The following is a 17,101-nucleotide window of genomic DNA, read 5'->3' on the forward strand; positions in this document are numbered from 1 at the left end:
GCTTTCCACTAGGAAAGAATAAAAGACTTTTCTAAGCAGTTCTAGCCTCAGGTTCTTGGGATAAAAAAGTACCTTTGTGTATGCATTTGAGTCCTTAGAGTGAATACCGTGCTCTGTACAAGCAAAATTTTGCCTTATTACAAACTTGACTCACTATGACCTCTTGGTGAGGGAAGAACAAAATGCAAGTCATCAACTGTCTGAGTATTCCAGGCCTTACTCTGTCCTGAAAATTACGTTTGCAAGGAGAAGACAAAGAAGCAACTCTCTTCTCGCCTACCTTTCCAGCACAATATTCAGAGAGGTAAAAACAGGACTTTCTGCACATAATTTTCAGTATCATCCTTTTCTAGATGACGCATTTCACTGTGCACGCGTTGTTCAAGAGACATAGCCACAACCAATAAGTACCAAGAAAAGAACCTCAAACACATGTATGAACCAAACACAAAAACGTGAGTCCAGTTACATGGCAAGGGCAGGTAAGGTTGTGATTTCCACTGCCTTTACAAGGAGCCCTGTCCTCAGAGGGAAAACTTCATGTGCAAATTTCAACTTGGGGTTTAAGGAAATGCTGCCCTAACGTGTATACTTTTTTGAGCTTGCAAGAGCTTTGGGAGCAGCCTATATAGTTTACCACGCAATCATTTACGATCAAATATGAGAAAAAGCTTCTTTACGGTGAGGGTGACAGAGCACTGGAACAGGCTGCCCAGGGAGGTTGTGGAGTCCCCTTCTCTGGAGACTTTCAAGACTCGCCTGGATGCAGTCCTGAGGGATGTGCTCTAGGGAACCCTGCTTTAGCAGGGGAGTTGGACTAGATGATCTCTAGAGGTCCCTTCCAACTCTGAAGATTCTGTGATTCTATGATTTTATAGTCTAACAGCCACATTCATGACAAGTCATCCATATGCTCACCTCTGCCATCCCTTCCACTGGCTTTTGTTTGTCCACTTGTAGGATACCATTCTTCGCTGTGCGAGACACTCGCAACTCATGCCATTGACCCAGACTGACAGGTTCTTCACTCCTGTTTTAAGGGGAAGAAAATTTTCAGGAATTTTACACTTTTGCCTTTCTGATATTTTCAAATACTGTTGTGATGTTTAAATGTCAAGTCCTCTGGGATGATTTTCTAAATAAAAAATAAAAATAGATCACTGTGTTTCTTTCCTTACAAGGAACTAACAATTTCTGAGCCCTGTCAGCAAAGGAAAATAAGACCACATTCCTACAGCAAATAACAACCACTCTACTTTTATTTATAAATGAAACATTTCTACAATTGGCATGCATTTCTTCTACCTCTGAGCTAATTCTCCTGCTCAGTCATTTATAATGCATAAAGACAAATTTTTGTCTCAGCCGTACATCCTCACTTCACAATGACATAAGCCTGGAGATAAAGCTTCCCACTTAATGGTCGGTCTACTCCCACATTCTTCGTCCTCTTTTAAAACAGAACTACTTTGTGTTGGCTTATCAGGTCTATTTATGCAGCCTGTTACAGTGACATCTACACACACACACACACACGCAGCCCGGCTGCTGTACATTAAGGGGAAGTAATTAAAATATGATGCTAATGATATGATGAGATCCTGGCTAGGAACAATAATCCCCAGTTGTGCAAAGTATTCACCAGTCTCAAAGGAAGCATTTTAAAACTGTTCTTACAGCCTTTATTAGTTCAGCACTAATATGAATAGCAGCCTGTATAAAGGACAAAACCATGTTCCCCTTTACAAGTTCTACAGAACTTTGTATCTTGTTTTCAAATGTATTTTTACTGCACTGGTTAAAGCATTTTACATCTAAAAGTTATCTTGCAGCTTTTCCTCCATGAGCAATGGAACTTGTGTTCGATTCACTGGCCAAGCTGGAAAAATCAGAAACCGTGTTATCTAGGACACCTGAAGACTTTCTAGCTTTCAAAGAAAAAATACAAAATTGTTTTTGGTGAAATAATGTTTTGTATTTTCAGGCTACTTAGATTTAAAAATGAAAAAAAGATACATTTCAAAATGCAAGAAAGATAAATTTCAAAATGAAAGAACTTTAAAAAATGTGATTTAAAACATGAGTCAATAGTGATTCAAAGGTATATAATTTTGAAAATGTGAAATAACAATTTCATTTTTTTATTTTTTTTTCTGAACAATCAACATGAGCTCTGAAATGTTTTTGTGGTACCTATTTCGCTCCTCCCAAATTTTCTCAAAGCCCATTTTCATCTATTTGGACGATGATGGCAATATTACTTTGACACATGGTTCAGAAAACCTCCATAAAAAAATATCGAGCAATGCCATTCACTTGTCCTTTTTCTTATGTAGTAGTATTTAGGGTTTAACTACCTTGGATAAATCAATAGGTAACAGTATTTAACCACCTTGAAGAAGTCAATATACGCATATAAAGGAACCAGATAGGTTTGGCTACCTAGTAAGTGGCAATACATGCATTTTATCTCCTCTGCTGATTAGGTCATCATCATACTAACCCTCCTGCTCTCCTAGATTTAATTATAATTAGGGATGATAAAGCCCTGCTGAGTCATCACTTCAGAACTGCAAGTTATTTCTTGGATTCACAGGATTTTTGAGTCTAGCGTGAGTTTGGTAATGCTTTCTGCAGGCATTTGAACTCTTCATGTGCTGTGGGCTTACGGATTACTTTTCCCTGCGTAAACTGAGCCTTAAAAAATACACCAAATGATGAAGATCTTGATCCTGCAAACGCCGGGCCAAGGGAAATCGCAGGGGACAGCAAAATCTCCTCTGAGACACCTTGGTAAATAGCTCAGGTTCTGCATCCTGCTCAGCATCCCTTCTCCCCCCAAGGCTCCCTGCGCACATCCTGCTGCTTCCACCCTTCAGGCACACCTCAGGCAAAACCCAAGCTTCACCAACATCAGCTTTCCTACTGCTGCTGCTGACGTACACAAATGAGCTTGCCTCGTCCTTAATTATAAAGACATTATAATTGTGTCCTGATTATAATATTTCACAGCCTGGTCCTATGGAAGAGATAGTGAGGATGAGCAGAGTCACATCCCCGTTTAGGACAAAGAGTAGGCAAGAAGCAGTACAATGAAGATCAAGGCAGACTTTTAAGTGGATATTGGCTAAGCAGCCATGAAAAACAGGGAATCTATTTATCTTATTTAATCACTGACAGAGCTGATGACGGGGTGCAAGCTGCACATGTTATCTAGAAAAAGGAGCTGAACAGGACATCCCGACAGCTTTCAACAAAGCCTGCCACTCTCATGAGTCTCCCCCATTACCCAGCTACCACACCACTCTTTTTTCCCCAGTGCATGTGGCCCAGGTGCCGGCTGGCATCCCGCTCGTCTTCGGCTTCCCAGTAGAAAGGGGCAGTTTCCACTCCCAGGCGCGTGCTTGTGCCTCTTGCCACATTTTACAAGCCCCACACAACTCGGCTAAACTTTAGTCCCAGATGTTTTGAAGTGATACAATATTCTTGGGGGGAAAAAAATGATGTGTACTTTAATGTCTTATGGTTGCCAGTAATAGGAATTAGATGGCTGTAATCAGAAAAGATTGAAGACTGTTGTAAGAAGGCCATTTCGGGTTGGAGCAAAGGTCTCCGACATTAGCTATTTCTGCTGCTTTTCAGCAAGAAAACAGAACAGGACAAGTATGGAGTTATTCCTCCCTTGATATATCCTCCCGGCTTCTGGCAACTTGTCATTTAGCAATTTCCTGAGTCAGAGGCTGCATCCGTACAATTGTGTTTGATCTCCCTCAATGGAGCTTTCTTTAAATTTGTCTAATGTTGGGGTTTTTTTTTTAACCTATTTATAGTTCTGGCATCTGTAACATGCTGTGGTGATTAGTTTCCACAACTTATTTATGTGCTATTTAGAAAAAAAAAAAAGTCTTATTTTCTTTGTTTGCTATTTTCACTGGGCTCCTTCTAATTCTTTCATATTAAAAAAATACAGAATAATCATTCCTTATTTTTCTGCATGCCATTGACAACTTAAAAACCTTTATCATACTTCCACCAAACTCTTACTTTTCCAGGTCGAAGGGTCCTGCTGTATTTGTGGAAGTTTCCGCCCCTCCTCTCCTCCCCACCCCACCCCCCGCCCCGGCCCTTGGATATCAACACCACTCTTCTTTTTTTAATTTTGCTAATTTCTTCCGAAATTAAGTGACCAGAATGACAGCAAGTTTTCAAGACAGGGAGCATTGTGGATTTTTGCAGATGCATTGTTTCTTATTCCGTTCCTAATAATTCTCTGCATTGTACTTACATTTCTGTATCTGTCTCTAAGCTAAGCTGTTAGCTGTTGGTTTCACAGAACTACCCATGATGAATCCAGGATCTTTTCTGTGTCTGACAACGCTAACTGTATTGCCGCAGCTGTGCATTGTTGGGGTTTTCCATTATTTTGCATTTGCTCCCTTGAAATTTTGTCACTCACTTCGTCATCTGAATGGGTTTGTTTGCTTGGGTCCTCATTCAGTGGAAAATCAGTACATTTCTCCTAATCACAGTATAGCCAAAATTCCTGATGTCCATTGACTGGAAAGATATGGTATGCAAGATTTGCCGGCAGTGTACACATTTTGCATAAGCTTTATACAGATTATTTCTAAATATTAGGTCAGCCTGGTCAAACTGGCAGTCCCTTGGACCACATCCAAGGCACTGCGTGCCTCTGTTCGGCCCATTGCCTTTTCAGAAGAGCCCAGGGAGCAGCTGCCCGGAGAGCGGGCACTCAGTTACACAGAGAGAGAGCGAGCATCCCTTTTTGAGGCATTTAATTGCTTCTATCCTGGACGTTAATTTTAGGATGCAAGGGATCATTCTCAGAAGTTCTGTCTTTGTCTGGGAGCCTGGGTGGCTTGTTTAAACTGTACATTTATCTTTTAGATTTATGAAGTCATGTAAATAGGATACTAGCCTCAGAACCCCAAAAATCAGCACTATGAGGAAAGAGGGGACCTGGAGGTGTATCTTCTTGTGACACCTCCAGCCCAGTACTTACTGCCTTGAAACGGGAGACCAGGGAGGAGGATGCTCACAAAAGTGCCAATATTGTGCAGTCCTGAGGCTAGAAAGTGTGTGCATAAAATATAGATCCCCTAATTAGCTATGGCACCATGTCATGGAGGCAAGAAGGGAATTTGCAATACCATACAGAAACAAAAGTAATATTTGCATTAAGATGGTGGCATGACATAGCAACACTGATAATAAAGCTTTGAAACTTAATCTTAGGTAGGAAGAAAATCCTGTCCCCTTGAATACAGTTTTCGTGTTTCTGTGCATTCTTAGGAGGAGTAGGCACTAGAGACTGATGGGCTCCCATATCTCATTATAGGCTATTACTCTTTCCAGCCCATTCCTCTCCTGGATTAGCACCTTGGCACTGTTGGGAAGGAAACGCAAACAACACCGTTTACCTGATAACAGCCGTTCCTGAGCCACAGTCGAACCTGAACTCCACGTAACCAGCCACCATGTTAATGGAGAGGAAGTCCTTGCTGTCTGTGTCGTAGCTGTACAAAAGGACACCAGTCTCTAAATCTGGACGAAATGTCATCTCAAACTCCATGAAGGAAAGGTAATTCTGTGGTTCCAAGGGCCAGGGTGTGCTAGCAAATGACCTCAAGGACTCGTTGAACTGAGGTATGGCCAAGGTGAGTGCTGGAAATCCAGAATACACAAGCAGGTCACTTGAGGCTCCAAGGTAAGGAACTGTCTCCCACCAACCAGTGTGAGTTCCCTTTGTTAGGCATTTAAAGCTAACGTTAAGAAAAACAACCTAAAAATTTAATCTTCCAAATTAAAAATATTTTTTTATCCTAGACAACACTGCTTCCCTCCTTAATCCCTTCCTTTTCCAGGGATGTATTTGTACTATAAAGCTTTATGCTCCTTTTCTTCAGTGATTCATCAGTGTTTTTCAAAGCAGCAAGCATGCACACAATGGGTGGTGGCATGAACAGTTCTGCAGCACATAAAATAATGTTGTATCTATTTGACTATTTGTTTGTACCTCTGTGATTTCAGCAGGAAATTGATATTGGGTCCTTTGCGTTTCAGAATATACAACTGACACTGGTTTTAGGAGAAAAGGGGGGATTTTTTTAGAGTTAATGTGCAGCTGTGAAGTTGTACATTATTTTAACTTCTGAAAAGTAAGTTTGAGATGCTTATTTATAGTTAGTTTAAATAAGTAAAGACGTTTGAGAATCACTGATTACGTAGGAGCTGGATGTAGCCCCAGAGTGAATGGTGGGGGAGGGTTTCACAATGTGATTTTGAAAAGACAAAGTTAACAAGTTACTCTGTTCTGTCAGTGTAATAGTATAAGACCTCCTTGGATGTCACCATGTGCAAAACACATTGAACACTAAATAACACGCACAAAGAAAGATAGGCAGCCCAGCATCCTCTTACCTTCTTCACAATGATGACCTTTAAATCCAAGAGGGCAAAGGCAAATGTATGAATCCGCTTTACTTGCAGTACAGGTACCACTGTTGATGCAGGCAGCCTCATCACAGATGCCGCTGCTACATTCACCTAAAACCAGACGCAAAACATTGATTTACCAGAGAAGTTTGTCAAAGAAGATTTATTTGGCTGTTGATCATTACTACTAACCAATACAATTTGCTCTCCTGCCTAGATTCTTTCCCAATTTGTCAAATGGTATGCAATTTAGACAAGTTCACTTGATTTTTAGCACCAGATCCGGAAGAGACCTTAAAAATAGCAGAAATTAGTCCTTACTAACAAACCACGACAGTTGTATCTTTCAGTCATTCCCTGGATTACTTTTCTTCTGCTCTTGTTCCTATCTTTATTTTTGCATAAAATAGAAATCTCTCCAGAATGTTTACAAGCACTGTGACTTGCTTAATTTCAATTACCTTAAGTGCTTCTTTGTTCACTGTAAATTCACGCCACGGTAAGCATGGAAGGTGTTAACCATGATCAACTAATCTTATTAACTAAAATGCCGTTGTCAGCCCTCTTTGTCTGCACTAAACAGGATCCGTATCATCAGCTTTTTAAGAAGCATTTCTACTATGCTGGCATATCAACTGAAATAACAAGGAGATGATTTCTTCTTGCTGAAATTGCTGCGGAACAGTTAATTCACTCACTTCTTAAGACTGGTATCTATGAAGTTATATTATGCAATGGTCAAATGTACATCTGGTTAAGTCTTGTGGATTTTGTTTACTTTCTCCTTTATTTTAGTTACTCCCCTCGTTGATAGTAACAAACTGATCTTATACATTAAGAAAGCCCAAATAAGACACTTGTGGTGTACAAGTGTAAGCATGCCACTTGGGGGGCAAAGTGTTTATGAGAAACTAAGAATTGCGCATTTATTTTGAGGCACATCACCTCTGAGATGACACAGGTGTCGTGAGGCAGCTCTGACAATAAACACTGGAGAACCGTTTTGTTATCTGAGATGACTGAGAGAAGTCTTGCAAAACTACTGCAAGAAGGGGATATGTCCTTTTTGTTTTGTTTAAACACAGCACTGCAATTGTAAAGACAGTTTCCAGACCAGACGTCTACAGATCCTCAACAAGGTACTGGCATTAGTACAGCACCAGCTTTATGGTTTGGTTTCTCACCCCACAGCCAGAAAAAAAAGCACGGAGAAGTATGCAGGTGTAAAGAGCTAATGTTCTGGTTCATCTCGATCACTCTGCCGTCCATGGTGGAAAAGAACCTTTTCTCGCCGACTCAGGACAGAGGCAGTAATAACTCTCGGGTTATCTGGTACAACTCCCTGCCAGACCAGACTTGTCTGACATTGCACATCTACAAATCTCCTGCCAGGCCTATTTTTCATTGTAGAGGTAGGTCTGAGTACAGCGGTCGTAACACAGGGCTCCAGGCCTAACCCAAGGAGCATAAGCAAAACGTACAAGTCCCCTGGAAGGCAACAAATTCTCCTTCTATGTGGAAGGGGACAATTACCCCTTCAAATGGCTGCCCATGGCCAGCCGTGGGAGCAGGGGTGCTCATTGAGCCATGTTTTCCTCTTCTGGGCTGCATTGTAATGGCCACAGTGAACAGCAGCAGGACGGGTATCTAGTCACCAAGATCCCTCACATACCCATCAATGATGGCGACAGTGACAGAAATGAACAGCACTATCTCTGTTTTATAGACAAGGAATGAGAGCCAAGGATGTGGGTAAACAAGAATCTACACATATCGAGTCTGAGACACAAACAGAAAACTGAGACAATGCTCATCTTTACTGCATCTGCTGCTCTGTCAGTCAATACTGGCAGTATGTTCAAACAGAACGAAGTTAAACAAAGTCTTTGAGAAACAGGGAAGGTCAAGGAAGATGACAATAATGGCACAAGTCGCAGGCTCACCTGTTTGAGGAACAGCTTGAACTGGAGCAGTCTTGGTACTTAAGGACAGTTGCTCTCACAATGTCTCAGTGACCTGAGTTATCACAGCCTTTGGGCCAGCCAGATGACTACACCGGAAAGGCAGACCACCGCTCTGATGGCAGCGTCTGCTTGGGTGCAGTGGCAGAGGAGGAAGGAGGGAAGCTGCAGCGGGAGTAGAGGGTCCTGCCATGCCTGCTCTGAGCCATAAGCGCTGCCTCCCCATCAGCCCCTCAGCTCAGGGGCCGGTGGGACTTCTACTGGAGCTGGCGGGATGGACCCTCTCCTCCCCACCCTCAGTTCTGCGGTCCATACACCACCGCACCCCTGATTTATACACTGTGCCAACAGGAAACAAACAGAAGACTGGCTAGCAAAAACCATCTCTAAACCCTTGCACAGTTCACTTTCAATGCATTTATTTTAAGCTTAACTTATGTGGCATTTTGTTTGCAAGTCTCTCCTGGTACAGTTTCCTATAAAAGTGTGTGCAGCCATGTAAGGACAGTAAGGGTCTATCACTCAGTTTCAGGTCACACATGGCAGATCCCAGCATTTATTTTCATTGATGTTGACTGTTAATGCAGTAGTATGTGGAGCATTCATGGATGGGAATGAAGCTAGCTGCAACCCAAAACGCAATAGAGATTAGGGCTTGGAGAACTTCAGCAGGGCTTTCATCTATCTATCTAAATTCCATAGATTCTCACTCTATCGTGAAATTACTCTCTGCTTCCAAAGTCTTATTCTTTTCAGCGTCTGTTTCTTGGGCCACTCTGTTCCCCCCCTGTATTGCACAGAAGTTTGGTCATGTTATCTAGAGAATACAGAGTGATTGTTAAGAAGTTTCTCATTAATCACTTCCTTCTTGCGATGCCAAATGCACAGCTATAGAAGAGAAGAAAGATGACTTTGTGGCTGAAGAGTTCAGTGATATGGGATCTATTTCCTGCATTTACCACTTGCTTCTGACTTGGCTTTACTCTTACTCTTCAACTTTTAGACTGAGGTCATTAAAGCAAGGATTTCATTGCCCTGTCTTTTTTTTCGAGTGCTCATTACACAGATGAAATAGAGATAAATAAATAAGACAGGACTAAGGACTAGTTAATTAACTTCCCTACTTCTCCATATTTTAATCTGTGAAGGGAAGATAATGTTATAAAACCACTTCATAAAGCTGTTGAAAGAATTTATCCCATAGCATTTTTAAAACATACTGGAAATGAAAACAATAGATGGTGGACAGGAAAACCTATTTGCCTCAGCAGTAGTGGGGTTTCATGGGTAAAAGCCCTTTGTTGTGGCCACAGCACTGCTTTGGACAAATGCAATGATGCCTTTAGGCAAAACACATTTTGCTGTGTCCATAGTGTTTTAAATACAAACACATTGTGCATACTATTGATTTCTGATGATATGGCTGTGTAAATCAGGAGCATGAAGCAGCATCCTGAGAGATGCTGGAAGGAATACTGCTGCAGATGCAATTATATCAGCAACGCTGAGTTTCCTGTGTGGTCATAAGAACTAGTTTTGCTATTGTGCTGCATAACTGTGTCCACATGGGGTTTTGGTATGCCACAGTGATGTTCACTTGTACAATGTGATAAAACCCTTCTACTACAGACCCAGCAAAAGCAATGTGCAAAGCCACAGAGAAATACCATGCCAAAAATCGAGACCGCACCTTCCACCTCTCAAAACTGGACCGTTGCCCAAATTTTTTCAGCAGGCAAAGAAAGTAACCCCTGGTTTATCGCTGATGGAAGACCCCATACCATTACACTTACCGACATCAGCGCCACTGAGAGCTTTCCCTAATGGCCAGGGTCTCATATCAATTATCTTGCCGTTGATGCTCAGCGACTGAAGGCAGCCCTGAAACCCACGGTTGGTGCCTGCGGCTCTCACCAGCCAGTACATGCTGGGGGCACCACCGACGTAAAAGGGAGTCCGGAACGTAATTTTACTGTACTGGCCCTGGAGGGAAAACAGAGGACGACATGATATAGAACAGATACAACATAGGATAACTAATTAAGCCACACTGCGTATAATCAATTTTTTTTTCTCCACAAAGAATTGCGTCAGCGGATATGCAGGTTGCTCGCTGGTAATTCCTTTCCATTTGTCATTCCTCTACTCGGTCTGTCACTTTAAATGTTACTTTTTGCACCCATACCCATCATGATAACATGGACAATTTAATACAAAATGAAAAGTTTAAAAATCGCTATGTTCTGAGGAGGGATTGTGATATGTCTTTTGCTGCAATTTCTTCCTTTACTTTTGCCAAAATCGTTAGTCTTCTAAAACCTAAGCCCTGGGGGACGCAGACCAATGCGATAATGCCTTTTGGACAGAACCCAGCAAGTGCTTACTGTTGAGTAATAATAAAATGACAAAAAACAACTGTAAAACCCAAGACAAGGCATAAACTAACACAACTACAACTTCAGTGGTGTTCTGAATCTACTAAATATACTACCCATCTTTTTTGGATGGGGAGCTGAGGCAGGGGAGCTGCCTATAGAAATGTAGACATACAATTTACTAACACTGCTATAGTGCACAAGAAGGACCAAAAAAAACCCCCCCAAAACAAAACAGAACTCTTTTGACCATCAAATCAAACTTTGTGCTATTGTGGGCAATGGAGTCACGATTCCGTCCATAAATTGATCAAAATATATGTCTCTTGCCTTCTGCTCAAAGGATGTTTCAAAACCTCACGCCCTTTAAAAGAAAACATTCAAAACTCCCAAATTTATTCATGGCCAGTTTTTAACAATGTATCCTTCTGACAGCATTGACCTTTAGCCCAAAAGCTCCCTGGATTTTTCATCGCTGTCCTGCCTCCCTGGTATTTATAACAATAAATTATATCCCCATAGCCTCTATTTTGCCAGGCTAAATAAGTCAAGGCCATTCAGTCTATGGGTGCTCACTGCACAATGCACTGCAGAAGCACATCAAACGGATCTCATTTTCAGCAGGAAAAAAAAAATTCAGGTGGAGCCTGTGGATGAAGAGCACTCAAATGTCCACAGAGTTTCATGGTGGGCATATGTCAGAGCTGTGGGCACACAGCTCTCCAGCCTGTCTCCAACTGCTTGCCATCTTCCATCGCCTTTGATGCTCCTGCCCTCCTTGGTCTGTCAAGCTCTGCTTCTCTTGCGGGCTCTCTCTAAGACTGTTCAAGTCAAAATGAACCAGGTCGGAGAAGACTACTGCTCTGCTGAGACTAATACAGGCCATTGTAACTAGGTAGGGCTGAGGAGGAGTCACTGGAGCAACAATACTACAGGAGCAGCAAGCTCTGGTGGAGAGCAGCACCTAGAGCAATTAACTTTTTATTCTGGTATAGCTGCAGCTAGAAGAATGTGTGTCCACTGGCAAACTCTCTTGTTGCAGACTCTGTGGACCATAACCCTCCTACTAGCCCTTTGATGCACCTTTACTTCTTCATCTTCTTGGCTATGGGGGATCATAGCCACACGCAGCCAGACACAGTCTTACCAAAGGGCTGCACTATGTCCTAAGTTTTACTGGACATATCTCTCCTGATTCACACTTGACCTTTGCGTGGCCTCATAGCATTGGTAACACACAGTGACAAGTGACAGACATTGAAATCCTTTCCTCTGTCATTTCCAGATGATGAGAACTCAATGAGCAGCATTCTTTACCCTTCAGTGCCTGCACATGAAAGTGTAAAGTAATAAGATGTCTGAAGCTGCTTTTTTCAGGGCTAGGGATGTCATGCTAATAGTGGTTATCAAAGAGAAGAGGAAAAACATCTGAAACAATTTGCAACTGTCTTTGTTTTCAGTGCCTTAATTTCACTTCTGTTTTCTGGCCTGGCAACAGATGAGCAAGTCAAGACATCCTTCTCTATTATATTTAATCCTGGCAATCCTCATACAAAATTGGTCTTAACATAAGTCAGGGCATTCTCCATTACAGTGCTTAAATCTATGTCCATGGTATACATGTAATTACACTTCTGTATACAAACCTTGAGTGGCTATATGCATGTTTACATAAATATATAAACATATACACATATGCATCTGATTTTTCTGGCTGAAGAAAAGCGTCTCTCTGAGGCTTGAAAGAGAAAGCAATCAGGGACAGCAGCTGTAAAACCTGGCAAACTTTTAACAGCACCCCGTATCTGAGACTAGTGAAGTGTAGCAGAAGGGCAGCAGAGCAAGTACGGAGGACAACAGGGAAACTGCAATGGGATCCAGCACTGGGATATTTATCTGTGATTTACAGACTATGTATATGGAAGAGCAATCTGTACACTGATCCTGGTTCACTCAATTCCCCAACACTAATAAATAAAAACATACCTTTTAAATTTGATCTGCTGGCAAGAAAAAATGTCATCATGACCTTGAGAGAGCGCAAGGTCAGTGCAGGACTACCTACCTGAGATTTTCCTGTCACTGGAGCATCATTGTCCATCCTGAGCCAGCCATTCATCCCGTCTCTGAACAGTGTGACGCTGTGCCAGTTCCCCAGCTTGATTTTGTTTTCACTCGTTATGACTGCAACTCCTGTGCCACAGTTGAACCTGGTAGCGTGAGAGAGAGAGGGCAAGGTGACAATCTTACATTAACCAAATAACTGAAAGTTGTTTTTAGGCTTCAAATACTCCCTTCGCTCCTGAGAACCTCTCTGTTTCACATTGCGTATTAGTATACCACAAGAAAACTGTGGTATATGAACTGTTCTAAGTTTCAAACACCATTATCTCTCTTTCTCCCATGGTGAAGATTTTGCATTCTCTGTCCATACCAAATGCATTGCAAAGCTTGCCAACAGCTGAAACTGTTTCAAGATGCAGGGTATTACGATCTGAGCTACTGCTATCACAGTAATTTCTCTTCGGAATTTTTCTAGCTCCCTGGCGAAAGGCAGGGAGAGCCTTTCTCTGCAATTCTATATGAAACTCATTACTGATTGACAAGCAGACCTCCAGGAGAGTCTCAGTGGAGCTCAACATGCACAAAACTTGCCATTTTCTCTGACTGCTGTTCAGTGCAGGTGAACAGAAAATCACCTACTTTGTTACTCCCCGCTTTCAAAGGAGTCACCCTTCCAAGTAAGATACTCTTACCCATGAGATACTCTTTCCCATGCTTCGTATATCTGGCACCACAAGAAACCCCCTCCATCTTCACTTAAGAAACCTGCAACTCCGTCTAAACAAGGGATATAAGATGAAGTTCCAGGCCCCTTGCTGGCATTAAATCCTTTATTTTGCTACATTATCTGCGAGTCCTTTGGCTGTGAAGCAAAAACAGCTCAGTGTAGCATAAGCTTAGCAAATGCTCACTAGCACTTTTGATAACACAGCAGTGAGCCATGGACTAATGCCTTGAAGAAAACTGATTATTTTGCCTTTACACCAAGGTCTGAGTAAAAAGGGTTCAACAGGGCACATGTCCACACACTTATGAAGGGTGAGAGAAAAAACAAATTGAAGAGCTGTTAAATGTAGTAATACTGTCCATTTTGTGCACTGCATGGGGCAGAAGTCAAAGACAGGGTAGACATTCCCCACATATAGTGAGTCCCAGGAGGCACCAACGGCCCCTTCTCTTTACATCAGATTTAGGGTGGAGGTTTTACCTGAACTGGATGCTACGTCGGATGATTGCTAGTGACATAAAGTCACCACGACCGTGTTCATTTTCTCCACAGTATAGCAGCAAACCATCTTCTGATTCAGCCTGCAATCACAGCATCAACATGAAAAATCAAAGTCTAAGCCTCACAGCGACAGATAAACACAAGCAGCACTGACAAACTTTTCTCCAGAAAAGGGGCAGCATTTTTCAGATGGAGTTTTTAACTCGCAGAATCAGAAATTGGCTGATCAGTTTTGAATCCTGCACTTGAAGAACGTGGAAAAACATTGCCTTAATGCTTAAATGGTTGAAGAACATGTCTTCTACTTACAGGGTGATACTATCAGACCTAAAACCAAGCCTGAAGACATTAAAGACTGTCAGGCATGTCCCATATGTGACCTCTGAGCACAAAGTCTTGCAAGGGTGCCCTAGCAAGCCTGTTAAGTGTAGGCACATCAGACCTAAACACATCCCGCTTCACGTGTTCAGTGAACGTGACACTTTTCAAGCCAAACAACCTGTGCAGGCAGGATTTTTCCATACGTGCACAGCAGCTGACACGGTGGCTTTTTGCAGCCATCCTGCATTTTAAGCTGATGAACTGCCAGCGGAGTGTCAGATCGCCACGTGAGGCAACGCACTGCTGCTGCTCTAGTGACAGCCTGGTACCTAGGTGGAAAATAATGCCTACTTAAATCCTGCAGGATGGGAAAGGAACTCTGGATATAGGGCAGTACTTTGCTCTGTACAACATCATCACCGTTTCTTGTATGCAAAAATACTGCCCCCCACTTCCAAATTGTAATTCACAAAAATTCCAGCTGCACTGCAGCCTGTAGCTCATTCACATGGCTATAACCTCGCCGATGTACATCGCTGCTAGTCTGCAACAACAGTATTACTAGTCCCAGGGATTCTCTCAGGCACTGCCTACCAATAATGCATGCAAACATTTTAGCTCAGTTTACCAATTTCATTTGCATTCATTGAAGGTGAAGCCAGATCTTGAGAGACGAAGACTATGTATAGGTTCGCCACAATTACATTATAAGCTATACTGAAGCTAAGTTATTGTTCATTGTCCACATCATCAGAACAAGCGAATAAAATTTAAAGCTCCAGTGTGGGCTTGGAATTGCTTAAACTTACCCTGAATTCAAGGGTAATTTGAAATGTCTGGTAGGAGTTTTTCAGTGGTTCAAAGGTGATGTATGAGTAGCCAGAGAACTGAGGATACTGGATAATAATATCTGAGAAGCAAAGACAGAAGCATGTTATTTAGCAGTTTTCTCCCATATAAAAATCGATATACACATTTAGCACTGGATAACAGCAGGTGAAAATGCAAGGCAGAGTTCCTCCAGAGGCAGCCATTAGTCATCAGCAGTCAACAATCAGTTAACCTATTACCTTGTCCTCCCACCACCTTTCACAACTAACTCTTTTATTCCCAAGGACCTGGTGAACTTGGAAAGAAACAGGGTACTGAGGGCCAAATACTGCTCAACAGTTTAATCGCTGGCTTCAGTGGAACTTTCTCCAGATTTTTTGTTACAGAAGACAGAACCCATCTACTTTATATTTATCTCCATTTAAGAATTCATTTAACACAGAGACAACAAAGTAATTTTCTGTTTTGCAGAATTACAAAAACATATGCAGGAAATGTGGCCAGACTCCACAACACATTAGTCACTGCTGGTCCGTAGCTGCTGCGTCCAGCATCCACAGAATCCTTGGATGGCTCACAAGAGCCCAGCAGCTTCCAGCACTTCCTCCAAGTCAGCTCAGGGCAGAAGGTAAAGGGAGGGTTGGGGAGAAAGGAGTCCCTGCAGGCATCTCTCCATCCCTGGCTGCAACAGTCACCCTTCATGTCGTTCTTGTCAGCTGGCATTACCAAGCCTCACCCTTCGTTGTCCTATGTTAGAGGACCATCCTGGCTTCAGCACAGAAAAAGAAAATCAGAGAGATGTCTTACCGCTATCTTTGCAGATAGTTTTCCTAAGAAGCACTGAGGACAGACATAGTTTCAGGCCTGAATTCTTACTTTTGCAGTGAATCTAAGTCTAATGAGGAAGGAAGGATGAGAAGTCCTATTCCTCTTTGCTGTTTGAATACCAAGTGGGTTTTTCTTGCGTATTTGGATCTGGATACAGCGCTCCCAGCTTTTTTGTTTGCAAGGCATACGTTTTAGGTTGAGGTGAAGATAACCCGTGCTATAAACCTGAATGCAAATGCAGCAGACCGCAATTAACTCATGCCCTGATCACAACCAGAACTGACTGGACCAGAGCACCATGCAGCTGTTGATTGCAAAGAAAAGTCTGTTTTCATTCAAATATGTAACAATATTGGCTGCTGTGGAGAAATTCAGTACAAGGGAATATTGGTACATGATGCTACTGCTTAGCAAGGAATAACACACTCCCTTGTGAAAAATGGTGGTTTTGGACTGACGTTAACAAACCCGCTCTACAAGCTGTATACAGTTATGTCAGTTCAAATAAATCCTCGACTCTTCATACTTGATCAAGGCCAAAAATCACATCTGCAGCTGTTCCATGTGGCTGAGTCACAATAGATTGTTTTCAGAACGAGCTCTCTTTACTCCAGCACCGGGAGGAGAAGATCAAACACCCTCAGTGTCTGTAACTCTGATACACAACACTGCACATCACGAACGTCTAGCACGAGCCTGCAGAAGAAACGTGTGCCCCTGATGCTCTGCTGTGTGGTGGGGCCTTGGAAGATCAGATCAGCAAGCAGAGGGACGGATCAGCTCTTTCTTAGTTGGTGGGACAGCACCAGTGCAAGCAACGGGACGCTTACTTTGCACAAGCTCTGGCATTCATCTGACCCCTTGGTCACCAAACCAGAAGAAAAATAACGCCGGGGGAAAAAAAGGGACCTCCTTATGGCTTGGTAAAAGAGCTGGACTGGCTCACCAGGTGACCAGCTCAACGTCAGACCCAGCGAAAGAGGAAGGTTAGGTCTGCAGAGGGAGGGGACAGGAAGGTGGCAAGGGAAGGAGAAGCA

The 17,101-nt window shown here is 42.5% G+C and overlaps 1 protein-coding gene across 3 annotated transcripts in view; it reads right to left on the bottom strand.

The window, feature by feature from the left end:
* Positions 1–17,101, bottom strand: part of EGFLAM (EGF like, fibronectin type III and laminin G domains) — a 74,023-nt gene that overhangs the window by 14,961 nt on the left and 41,961 nt on the right. For all 3 annotated transcript variants that reach the window (XM_063320846.1, XM_063320844.1, XM_063320847.1), the window contains exons 10-16: positions 15,215–15,315; positions 14,064–14,164; positions 12,858–13,002; positions 10,211–10,400; positions 6,442–6,567; positions 5,442–5,685; positions 919–1,030 (exon numbers count right to left, since the gene is read on the bottom strand). In XM_063320846.1, coding sequence (XP_063176916.1) covers positions 919–1,030; positions 5,442–5,685; positions 6,442–6,567; positions 10,211–10,400; positions 12,858–13,002; positions 14,064–14,164; positions 15,215–15,315 — 1,019 coding nt within the window. The remainder of the gene's footprint in view (positions 1–918; positions 1,031–5,441; positions 5,686–6,441; positions 6,568–10,210; positions 10,401–12,857; positions 13,003–14,063; positions 14,165–15,214; positions 15,316–17,101) is intronic.

The sequence above is a fragment of the Chroicocephalus ridibundus genome, chromosome Z (genome assembly GCF_963924245.1).
Source record: "Chroicocephalus ridibundus chromosome Z, bChrRid1.1, whole genome shotgun sequence".
In the NCBI taxonomy this organism is placed as follows: Eukaryota; Metazoa; Chordata; class Aves; order Charadriiformes; family Laridae; genus Chroicocephalus; species Chroicocephalus ridibundus.